Source organism: Catharus ustulatus, chromosome 1 (assembly GCF_009819885.2).
Source record: "Catharus ustulatus isolate bCatUst1 chromosome 1, bCatUst1.pri.v2, whole genome shotgun sequence".
NCBI lineage: Eukaryota > Metazoa > Chordata > Aves > Passeriformes > Turdidae > Catharus > Catharus ustulatus.
In genome coordinates this window covers 28,108,714-28,121,925 of record NC_046221.1, presented here as the reverse complement: position 1 = coordinate 28,121,925, position 13,212 = coordinate 28,108,714, and the positions used below count along the sequence as shown (strand labels likewise).

The following is a 13,212-nucleotide window of genomic DNA, read 5'->3' as shown; positions in this document are numbered from 1 at the left end:
AAGCTGCCAAAGGATGCATGAACCACACTTTAGACAAGTAATTCTTCTGTCCAAGTGTTCTTACATGTATTACTTGAGATGCAGACAAGCTCCTGTACAGCATGAATGCAGAACCGCTTTGTGTTTCCTCACTCAATAAAACTGTATCCTTTTCCAAGTGACAAGTGTTGACCTTTCATTGTATTATGTCTGCTCATGGTTTGCTCCCTTCTACAATCACTTCTAGCAATATACATCAAAAATGACAAGCAGAAAGAAGTGTACTGCATGTGCTGTGTTATGTAGCTGATGTGTAAGATTTCTGTGATTGTTAATTAGAAAGTACACTTTACTGAATTAGCATACTTGGTATGTAATTGCTGCAAAGCAACAACATAAATTAACCTCACAGATCAAGGTGTTCTATATGGATGCTGGAGATATGACTATTTCTTTTCCCCCAAAATCTGTATAATCTAATGTCATTTAGAGTAATGTATAATGTATATTTAGAGTGCTTTTGGTTTTGTCTTTAAAGCAGAGATTTCTGTATTAGAATTCAAATGCTTGGCCACCCTCCCTCTACTTTCCCAACCTAACTTTTGTTTCTTTTTAATAAGAAAGGACAAAGTCAGCAAAACAAAATGTCAACATTAAATCATTTCACAGCATTTTGTGTCAGAAATGTAATGGAAAATGTGCACATCATGGGAAAGGTTACTGTTCTTCCAGAACATCTTTTCATTTGGTTCAGGGCTCATCCCTCTACATAACTGTGCAGGCACTACCAATGGTTGTTCTCCCTGGGCTTAATTTGGCAGTTGAAGGATTGTGGCATTTTCAGGAAACCACAGTGCAGTGATTTTAGTGGTTATCCATCTGAAAGTGATGCTATGATTTAGAATAATTACTCTGTTTATGTGCACTGGTAAAAGTCAGTTACTACACCATATTCTAATGTCAGTTTACACTTTACTGCCTATTTTCCTAATACATCATCACGTCAGATGTCAAAGTCAGAATTAGAGGGATTTAGTGCTCCTGTTCCTCAGCAGTACATGCACATGCAGTACACTAACATCACTACACTTAGTTTAACCGACAATTGGGTAAGGAAAGGAGAGGGAGGGAAGGGGATGAATCCAGCTAGTTAATCATAGCACTGCACATTAATTTATGCTTGACCTTTGCATGGTTACAGCCAGTGATATGAAAAAGAAAAGAGAAACACATTACGCTTTGCTAAGAGCTTTTTCATATTCCTGAAGAAAACATAAGCTTTGCTTTTGTTTTTTTTTTGCATATCCTTTCCACATCCATTCTTCTCAGAACTAAGTGAATTTTTAGGCTTTTTTCAGTATGAAATCTGTGATAGGCTGAAATATTTATCTGTAATTTTAAAACTTTACTCAAGACAGCATGACAAAATTCTTAAACTGCTTGGTTCTCATTTCTACAAGACAACATTCCAAAAACATTTCTTCAAATGGTAAGAATTTTAAAAAGCATTCAAAGGTAAATGTTTAGGAAAAAATCTCAAGAAGAAGAATGAGATTGCTATGAGTCATGAAGTCCTACCTGGAATATTCAGTGATACTGAATTCCTTTCTTAATACATAATCTTTTCTTTGGCATTTTAAAAGGCTTGAAGTAAATCAGATGCAAAAATTTAAGGTCATTGAAATGAGAATGTCAAGGAATTACACAACGCGCAAGTAATAGTTTCAGCTGTTTTAAAGGAGATTCAGTTTTACTAACTGAAAGCAAAGCAATACCTGACTCCAACCTTGTATACGGCACAGACGAAAAAAACAAAAATTGAAAAAAAAACCCACAAAAATTAAAAATTATGCAAAAGAAAGGAACAAAACTAATAACAAGGCAGAACAAGAAATTAAAAATATATAACTCTGTTTTACAAATTCCTACATTTTGCATACAGAAGAATTATCACTTTATCAATAGATGTTAGTCTAGATTATTCCATCTGTAATTTCAATGACCACGCTAGCAGGGAACTATGGTGAGACAAGTAGACCAAACCTAGTGGACATCAAAATCATGCTGAAGTATAGGAAATAAACCATACAATTCTATTCCCTTTCCCAAAAAAAAAGACATTTTGTAAGAAGATTGATATTAACGTCACATTTCTCAAATTAACTTTTTACATGTTATTACATGCAAATTATTATTTTGAAGCTACTTCAAAATAAAGTTCAATATTAAAACTGGACTTCCCTTGTTGTTTACACTGCCAAAAAAGAAATATTTGCCAAGTATATTCTAACGCTGAAGAAGCTTTACATCTAAATGGGGTTTTTTAATTTCTTTTCGTTTTTTAACTGTTTAAAAATATGTTCTCCAGTAAGAAACTTTGCAAAATGTCAGCCTACAGCACAATTAAGCAAGAAAGAACAATAATATGCCAAATACATGTAGATTATCTACAGCCTCTCAGGGAATATTACTATATGTAAAATTCTTGATTTACACTCAAATTAGCAAAAAAATTGTGTGCAACTGTGCTCCATTGATTTATTAATGAAATTATTGCCATTAATGCAATTAATACGATATAATGGTATTGTATGCCATATTAATAATGTGAAGAATAACTCTGATCAATGCTGACAAAAGTGACTCAATATCCTTAAGCTCACTGTATCTCTATCTGCTTTTCACATACAGGCTTCTTTGTTAATGCACAAAACCCCAAAACACACAAACCCCATACTTTCACACTGTTCCAAGACAAAGTTAGTTTTGAATAGTGTAGAAGAAGTTTTGCACCCAAACTGCAGGTCACCTACTATCAAAACCCCACACAGATTACCTAACTACAGATCAAAGACTTGTTGAAGTATTGGGCAGCAGTAACAAAAATTATAAAAAAGGCATGTGGAACAGTAAGCATTACTCTTTTGCATATCAAGATTTCCTACTCAAATAGTCCAATATTTACACTACAGCTCTGTGGAGATATTTAACTCAGAAACTCAGAAAACTTGACTGCACAGATGCTCACATAACACTTTTATTGTGACAACTCAAAACTGATGCTGCAACACAGCATTTAAATGGTTATTGTCTCCCACCGTGGTCTACCACATCAATTTATTACCTGTACATGAAAATTCTCATGCCATCAATTTTGTAACTATAAATTTCAGTCTCGTGGTTTCTATAGCAATGGTTCAGTTTAACAACGCAAAACAACTGAATTGCTAATGAATTTGACATTTGTTTTCTGCGTATGCTGCACTGTGAAATATTCAGATGTGATAAGCTCACTGCATTAAAAGTGACTGAAGCAGTTTGGCTAGAATGAATGAGTAAGTGACACATTCAAATGCCAACTGAATTGAATTATTTGATGCAATTTGATGCAAGAAAAAAATCTTAAGAATGTCCACAAAAATAAGAAGCTACTGACCTCATCCAGGTAGATATTTTTGCAGTCATATCCTATTACTGGTAACCAGACTAGGAAATAATTTTCTGTCATGGGTCTCCCCTCTTCCATCACAAACTGCCATTTCAAAATCTGCATCTTGTATCATTAAACAATTTTAATCTTCCAAAAAAACACCTCATTCTCTGACTGCATTATCTAAAGAGGCCATTTATTACTTATAGTCAAGAATCTCTATATTGTATTTTTTTCATTTTATGAATTATTATAAATCCTAGTAGTTACAGAACACAAAAAACCAGGAGCAAAGGTCTCTGATACATCTATTTCCTAGGGCAAGCAGAAAAATAAAAAATGAATCCTGAGATCCATAGTTGTCTGGGGAATAGATTATAACTGCGATATATAGTTTCAAGCTGTGATTTACAAACCTATGATTGCAGCAAAGACTTGATCGAGCAGCTGTAACTGAAGGGAAAAAAGGATAACTGTATATTAAAAGTGCAATAACAAAAAATGGTAAAATACTCTTTGTTAGTGGAAAACAAAGTAACCCTGTAGAAAGATTGTCTTATTTACAAGTGGTTATCTTGTTATGTATTTCTGAAGTTCATGACACTGGTATAGAAGCTTTTTGGATTAACATACTTCAAATATCAATACTAAGAACTTCGGACAATTACACTTATACTTGAAGAGTATAAACTTCTACTGTTCACTAAGCTTCTACAGACTAAAGCCCAGTATGAACTTCAAGAAGGTTTGACTGGCAGATCAATAAACAGCCCAGAAAAGAATGCAAAGAAAAACAATTGGGGAATGATCACACCGCTCTCTCCTATTCACTTGTAAGAGGAACACCAACAAACCTCATCAAATATCACAATAATGCTCCAACAGGGTTTTAGAATTTTCATAACACTGAAGAGAGAAAAACACCCATTTTTCCTGTATTCTTTCCAGTGTCTTAACAGGAAATGTCATTAAATAACCCCCCAAAATTCAAATAAACCCCTTTGTGGAGCATGTGGGGTGAATCATGCTTAGCATGATTTCGTACCTGAATTTGATCAGTAAGTATGGTAGGCCAGATAACTTCTCATGCAGTTTTGCCCTCCTTTGCAAAACAAAGGCTCAATGCTTAGCTTTACAGAAAAATTACATCAGATGGTCTTCTGTATATTTCCTAGCCTGAATTTCTTAACTGTGATAATAGAATTGAATGGTAACAAGTCTTCTAAACATGGCAATATCTCCAAAATTTCAGTTTTGGGTGACTCCTACACAGACTACCCATAAGGTAGCTCCTTCAAAACTACACAGTATCAAGAAACAAACCAGAGATGGAACACAAAAGCAATAATGAAAGACCTGAGCTTTTATTCTTTAGATGGTTTAAATTTCCCAAAGAGTTAAGCAGCAAAACAATCAAGGGAAAATGGTAACATCAATTCACATTTTGCTGTCTCATTTCAGGAAAATAATAGACAAGCATACTAAGGAAATCCACTAGGTACCAGGTAAATAGACTGATGCCTAATTAAAAGAAAACCCAAGGGTCTGCCATGCACTTCTTGCAAATGTTCCAGGCATGAACAGCTTCAGGTAGCTGGAGAGCTCAAATCCAAACAAACCCAGCAATCTGCTTCTAGAGAAGCCCTGAATGATAGCAGTACAAGTCTTATTATCAGACCTATGCCTGATTTCTAGGCACTTGGCAAGAGAGCTTCACAATGCCTACAGGTTTTTTTCAATGTCTGGCATATGAATTTACAGACTGTAAAATGCAATGCAAATTCAGTTTGAATAAACTCCTCAGAAGAAAATGTGCATTTGTCATTATATGTACTATCCTGCTAAAGAAACACTTTTCAAAAGGCAATACGCAAAAAATGACCTAACTGGTAACTCAAGCAATTAGAAAAGTTAACTCACAGAATGAATCCTGGTAAATTATATACCAGGAATACACAACTGAATGTTATATTTCCTTAAATTCTCTTAGTTAATTTCAATAAAATAATGCATTTGTAATCCTATGTAACACATAAGATTGCTGCAAATTGTGGCTTAACTAACATTTTCCTTGTGATTAATCCCTACATTAGAGGTCTTGAACTTCTACTGTAAATAATAGACTTTCAATCACTATGATTTTCTTGCAGTGCATGTAAAGTAATGAATAATTAATGTACTGTTCTGGAATAAACTTCAGCTCATGAAGAGATTCAAAACTAACAGCTGAACATATAAGGAAGAAATCCTTAACTTGAAGTTTGGCATGCCCCTTTGCATGGAAATGTAAGAAATAAAAAATGCGAAGATAAACCTATACAAGACAAATACAATTAAGGAAATCTGGTGAGAGACATTTTTGGGCAGATGATCTCCAGAGGATTCGAAAAAGACTGCCTAGAACACACTTTCTGTCAAAGGCAGAATTAAAGCTGACCACTGTGTGCAGTTAAGCATTCAATCTTTTATACAGTACAAATTATCATCCTAAACTTGATACATACATTTGTAGCACCAGAATTACAGATGTTGTACACTTTTTAAAGATTTTCTGATTGGATAACTCATACTATAGCCAACTTTGTAGTTAATTTTCCTCCACAGTTTTTTTGTTTAATAAATATGACACTGCATATATTTTCTTCTTTCTCCTTTCCTACTCCTCACCTTCCCTGTCTGCCTTGATAGAGTGACTGCATGTTTAGCACATTAGACTTGCTTGAAAGGTGAGAGAGTATTATGGATAAAATAATTACTTTTACATTTAGCTTATTTCCTAGTAAATAGATGCATTAAAAATAAATACTATATACATTCTTGATAATTTGCTTTGCAGACTTGTGGATTTTGAATACTTTATAACTAGCATTCAAATCTATGTTTTCAACAAATTCTATTCTCTATTCTTTCAAACACATGACCTTCATCTTTTTTACTCTCTCTGTAATGCTGAAGTTGTAAGTTTGCACCAGTTACTGTAAAACAAATGAAACGGAAAATTCTAACTTAACTGACAATACAGCAGAAAGACTCAACGCACAAAACTACAAAAAAATTTACAATATGCTTGCTCTAAATTGTTGGATGAAGAAATCAAATGTTTTTCAGAGATTTCTTTAATCTGATTTTGGCCCATTCAAGAACGATACTCTGTTCTGCTTTTCTCAAATCTACTACTGAGATGTCAATTTAATGCACTACATTCCAAAATACCACCCAAGCATATCTTAAAGCAAACAACAGATACTGTATTTAATTCTTTTAATAGTAGCAGTTGAAAATTGCATTTTTTTTTGAGAAGAGGTCACTTCTGTAGAAGTGAAGTCCTCCCTTGAAAGTTTTTAAACTGGATTAGCTTGTGGATTCTTCATTTAAAAAGTGTTCTAGAAATTAAAATTACTTAAGTTCATCTTAATTTTTTATTTTACCAAGCAGATTGCACAGTAATACTATGCTAGCAGCACTTTGTCTGCACAGTGTTTCAATATGGAGGGGAGGTTTTCTCTATTACATATTGAGCCACCTGAAAGACACTTCTTTCTCCATGTTTTGACTAAATATTGTGGTTTTCTAAAGAGAACTATTGGGGAGTTATTTGCATCAGTGAATTAAGGCCTCATTAAGAAAAAAAAAAAACAAAACAATTAAAACTGGAGGTACTTACGAATAAAGCAATTCCTCTGCAAGATCTATCATTCTAAGCAATTCATGCAAGATTGTAATTAAGCACTCAGGAAACCTTTTAAATGTCTAAACTATATATGACTTCAAAAGATTCACAAAATGAAAAGAAAAGCATAATACCTGAAACAAACAGCAGAAGTCACCTCTAAAAACAAATAGAACCTTTAAAATTATTTTCTGTGTTTCTCAGAAAATTTATCTTTCACATTGAGCTTTAGAAACTTCCATACTTCAATGTATGTCTTCAATTTCAAGCAAACGTTGCCAATATTTGATTATTGGTTAAGACTGAGCAGTATAATTTTATAGGTACCCTCTGGTTTCACAACACTTTAGTTTCAAGCACACATTACAGCTCTTTTAACTCTTCTCTCCTTTTAAAAAGTGCTGTGTCTTCATGCCTGCCCCATATCAAACCTATGTGTCAAATATAAAATATTTTAAGTCCTCCATCTTTTACTACAATTTCTCTCAAAACTCAATGACAGGTCATTTGAATAAAAAGATACTCAAAATCCACACTTCTCTCTAATTACAGCTATAGTTTTCTCACTTATTTATAATGACAGTTAGAGATCTAACTTTGCCTCATTCGAGCCCATGGTTTCAACTAACTTTTCACTGTTATATCTGTAAATCTTGAATTACTATTTTTGTAAAAGGTAAAATTTGCAGGTTTACTTAGCTCAACAGCATTTACACAGATGTATATAGAAGAATTTATAAAATAAATTCACTGTAATTTCTTTAAAAAAAGAAAAAAAAAGCCATCACATAGGTATTAAAAGATTGATCCTTTCTAATGGACAAAACAACCAAAAAAGCAACATGTCAATAAGTTTTAGAAAAGAGCCTTTAATTAAAGATACCCTGATTTTTATCACTATAGTCACTTAGGCATAATTCAGTCAGTAAAGCATTATAATTCATCAGAATGAAATGTACTTTTTATGGAAAAATCCTTCCATAGTTGTTTCTGGATTTTAAACCATATGAATAACATGTTAAGTAAAGCCATGGAGCATATAACAAATAATCCCTTAGCCATCCAGTGCTACCCAGAAGCACCTAAAAAGGAGGCTAAAACAAACCCTTCTATTACTCCCACAGTATTATATAGTTACATTACATGCTTTTGGTCTAGATTCATTGCTAAATGAATTATTATTATAAATTATAAATTTCTGCTGCATTATTTGAAATATGAAAAAATTGCTTATCTTCATGCAATCCTTACTCAGATAGCAGCTCTGGAATGAGTGCCAACTAAATTTTAGAAGAATCTGCAATTTTTAAAAGCAGATTGTCCAAGTCATGAAACCAGCTCTGTTTGTAGTAACACACAGCAGGAAAAGACAGAAGGTCCTTCAAGATTATTCCTTAAATCTGCAGTTCACAAGTTGCATGCTTCTGTTTAACTTAGTGATGAAGCTTTATATTCAGAAAAATCTCTTGCATAACATAACCATAACCCCCATTTTCTTAGTTACAGATGGGTTGGAAAGTGGAAAAAGCAAATCCAGTAATTTTGGTGAAGACCAAAGATGATAATAAAGATCTGAGAAATTTTGGGCTTTACTAACAGATAGTGCCAAACAAACAGATATTGAAAAAATACTTTGCTTTCCCTCCTTAACATTTCTTGCTTAAATTTCTTAATCTTAAATCTATTACACTGTTTCTACCACCACAAAGGAGTCCTGCATGATGGTACAGGGAGGAAAAAGCACCAGGGCAGGCAGAGCATCACTCCTATCACATTGTGACAATGAAGAAGAAAATAAGCTTCTGAAAACTTTCTCTGCGCAATACTCTGTGGATCACTCCCCTACACCTTAAGACTGCAGAGTTAATATAATTCAGTAATTATCAAAAGTAAGCCTCCACAGCTCTTCAGAAGCAGTGGTAATCTAAACTCGACGAAGTTGAAGCTGTTTATAGGAATTATCTGAAGAAAAGCAAGTTTTAAATTTAAATATTTTTTTAAAATTAATATGGAAATTAAGAAGATTTAAGAAAATATTTTCAGAGAATTATGAGCAACGGAATGGAACATAAAATCTCCTTCTATGAGAAGTACTGTTCAGTTTCTTGACCTAATTATGAGGGTGATTTTTAAGAGAACCTGTTAAATTTTGACAAGTAATGCATTTATTTTTGGCGCATCTAAATTACTGTTAAAATATTTTCCTGCAGTAAACAAGACATAACAGTAATTTTCTACTATTATTTTTTTAATTGAAACTTAAATATATAGCTCCTCATGGCATTTTCTCATCTTATCCTTTATGTCCTCCAATGCGGTATTTTTAACATTTCTAGAAAAAGCCTGAAGAAAAAAACTAATTCCCTGCCTTTTTCACAGCAAAATATAGTACCTGTTTTACCAGGATTCCTTGCCACAAAAAAAAAAGGTTTTCCTGTAACTTTTCATTTCTTGTAAACTATAGGGCTTAAGAAAGCCCTTTATCTTGTCATGGGCAGATAAAAACCTGCTGCCACCAGCCCTCATCAGTGTAACTGCATGAGCAATCCCTGTAACACCCCCCTCTGTTTCAGTCTGGTTCTGAGCAGGATCTAAGATTACCCAGCAGTAGTACTGTATATATGAGAGCCACACAGTTACTGATCAGCTTGTACAGGCACTCTGCCTCCAATTTGGAAATACAGTTACATTCTGGTACACAACCTTGAAATTTTTCCAACTTCTATGGTAAATCATATGCAGTGGTTGTTGCTAAAACCAGCAACTCTGAGCATGTACAAGGCACCTGTGACACATCCTGATTATAAAGCTATGCATTGCTTGCCTATGTCATCAGTGATTCTGACCTTTCTCACAACTCTGACTCCCAGAAATAAACTACAATACTTATTTTGGAGTACTTCCAGTTAAAAGCAACAATTTTATCTGACCTAAAGAGAAGAGCTTGTCTAGAAAAATCCCATTGAGGCATACAGGACCTAAATACAACACACTTTTTAAATCTGAACTTATAAGATCGTTATAATGAAATCTCTGCAGATTCAATTAAAATCCACCTTCTAATTTATAAGGTCCATGATTCTTTTTTCAAGAATTGTGAACAGTTTTTACAGCTTTGCAAAGAGGCTACAATGACAGCTATGAAGTTAAAATCCACAGAAGTTGTGGTAGCAATTTAATAGCAGCTATTCTACACTTTAATTAGATTTCTGCACCTACTAAAACATCATTCAATGGTCTTTTTTTAATTTCTGTTTCAGATAAGAAACCTGATTATCTAAACCTTTCATGATCTGCATTAATGGAGGTACTATTAATACCTTTTTAAAAACATAAATTCTTCATAATCCACATTTCAGCTCATAAAATTGTTGATTATTTTAATTTAATTACTTTTAGGATGTTCATGTAGATTTAATATCATTAAAATGTTGGTTTATCTTTCTGACCTGCTCTAAAATATTGACAATTCACCCTGATGAGAGTAAATTAATTCTCCTGTGTTAGAAAAACAGATTATCTTAGTTATTTAAAATATAAATTTTTTGGCAGATCAATAAGTGAATTGAATCAGTATTTTGGATGTAATGTTACCCCTAAATAAGGGGAGCAAATTTACTGTGTTTTCAAAAAGTTCATTTTCTTCATTTTAATCACAACAAAGTGACAAAGATGGGACTGTAACTCCTCATAAGGTCACAGCATCAAACCTACCTCACTAGATTTTCATTGTCTCCAGTGCCTTTGCAGGTAGCACACTCAGTCCTTAAATCCTCTGACTTGGGCTTCTTTTGCAGCACAGACTGCCGTTGCCTTCTTTCTCTGGGAATGCGCTCCTGTCACAGCAGAAGGCAAAAAGAAAGGAATAGGGGGAAAAGAAGGAAGGAAAGCAAATATTTTCAGTTATGGCATGGAAAGCAATACTTCAGCCCAAAGTTTAATTTTTTGTGAAACTCTTGAAAAAAACAAACAAACAAACAAAACACTGTATTCCAACCTCAGGTTTTTCTTCTTCAGGCACAAAGCTTCGTTTTCGTCCTCTAGTTCTCTAGAAGAGAATATATTTAAAATTCAGTGTTAGGTAACAGAATGGTTTTGCTATTTATGTATTATACCTAACAAGAAAAACATCTCAGGAAACAATTTAAAGCATTACCTACAGAACCACTGCCAGACAACTACACTAATGAGTATTAGGACAATAGCTCCACATTCTGAGTAAAGATCTACAGAGCTAGCCAGAAAGTAAATATAAACACTTGAGCATGTTAAATCTTAAAAAGACTGTCACTAGAATTACAGATCTCTTACAGACTTTGCACAAACTTTCCAAAACTAGTAATTTGAAAACTGGTATGAACAGTGTATTAAAATAAACTAATTGAGCATTAAAATGTAGTCTATTTATAAGCCAAGTGATAAGATTTTTAAAAAAAATTAAAGAACTTCAGCAAAACAGAAACACAAAACTTAGAGATTTTGAGGAGTAACAAGAATTAAAACTTTCACACTGAAGCTTAGTATAAATGGTATAAAGCAAATGCTCATAAAGCTTTAGCACATACCAACATATGACTGGTACACAACAGATGTTTCTGATGAGTCTACACAAAAACTGGAAATTTTTTCAGTATTGCAGTTGGCCAAAAAAGTATAAAGACCAGCACAGAAGACAAGGAGTATCCATAGACTTTAACAGCGAGCACCAAAGATTTGCAAGCACCTTTTAAGTTACTACATACAGCTTGCATGAGTTCAGGTTCAATCACTACACTTTATATTTGAAACAGCAGCATTATTAACCTGCCTGTGTTATATAACTGCCAAAAGCTGACAATATCACTCCTCCCTTTTTTAAAAATGTTTAAAAATGAAAGTATATTGGAACAGATGTGGAAGGAAATAAAAAACATCAGAGATTGTTCCAGTAACCCAAGATGTCTGACACACAGACACTAATAACAAAAATACATAAAAAAACTAAGAAAATGCTTGTTTTTATGGGAGAAAATCACCATATTAGGAAGTAATTTATCATGATCAAGAAAAGCATGGCCTACTTTATGGTTTCTTAAACCTTTTTTTTGAAGCAGCTGGTGTTCACTTCAGAAAAAGTAAGAATCAGCTCATCAAAAAAATCTTAGACCAGTTTAGAAGCACAAGCAGTCATAAACTCAGTTCCAAAGAAACTAACAATATAATGTTTCTCCTGTTTGGCTCCTCTTTGAAGGTGATTTATACTAGCTTCAAATTAAAGACAGTTCTCTATGTTGAACTGTTTTACAGATTTAAACACTGCTACATTGCAAATAAACCTGCCAGTTCAACACATCTATGCCTTTATACTTACACAGACTTTGATGTGTGCATGTTAATAATATTCTGCTTGGGAAGATTCTCCTGTTTTAGACAAGATTTAACACCATAGTAGTAATGAAGGTAGTAGAATGGAAAGTGCTAGTCTATTTCATGGCTCTTTAGAATACTTCAATTGCCACTAGGATCCTCTTTCACATTTCCTTAAGGGTGATTTATTATAAAATGAAAAACGTTATCTACTTAATACATATCAATATTTACCAGATTTAGTAATTGAGGCGTTCTACATTCCACACGCCACACAGTAGTGCCAAAATTCGGAAAAAAAAATATTTACGACACAAAACTGAATTTATCCATGTAGTATCAGAGGTATCAATGTAATATGAGCTACCTGCCAACTACATGTTACACAGCTCAAGGTCACTGCAAATTAAAACTAGAAAAAAAAGTTTGATCAGACACCAGCACACTAACTGCCAATTTCACTACTTCCAGCCTCTGGAATTAGTCCTAAGAACATTCACAAACTTTGACCATTTTAAGCTCTGGAGACCTTCCTGAATGCAGCTGTGTAAAGATTATAAAGAAGTAGGTATAATGGTGCATACATACCAACAAAGGCAGCATTAGGGTCCTCACTCCTCATGCTTAAGTAGCAAGAGACAAAGAACGTATGCCTTGCACCATCAGAGTAATGCTATCTTGAAAATCGATATACAATTTGGAAATCTAGGTAACAATGACATTACTTTTAACTCTAAATAGAAAGTATTACAAGTTATTAACTCCATTTTAAGGAGCAATGAAGCAT

At 33.6% G+C, this 13,212-nt stretch overlaps 1 protein-coding gene across 4 annotated transcripts in view; it reads right to left on the bottom strand.

Annotated features, from left to right (window-relative positions):
- The window catches only part of PHF14 (PHD finger protein 14), a 170,366-nt gene that overhangs the window by 86,714 nt on the left and 70,440 nt on the right, over positions 1-13,212 (bottom strand). For all 4 annotated transcript variants that reach the window (XM_033077164.1, XM_033077259.1, XM_042780215.1 and 1 more), the window contains exons 15-16: positions 11,077-11,127; positions 10,794-10,915 (exon numbers count right to left, since the gene is read on the bottom strand). In XM_033077164.1, coding sequence (XP_032933055.1) covers positions 10,794-10,915; positions 11,077-11,127 — 173 coding nt within the window. The remainder of the gene's footprint in view (positions 1-10,793; positions 10,916-11,076; positions 11,128-13,212) is intronic.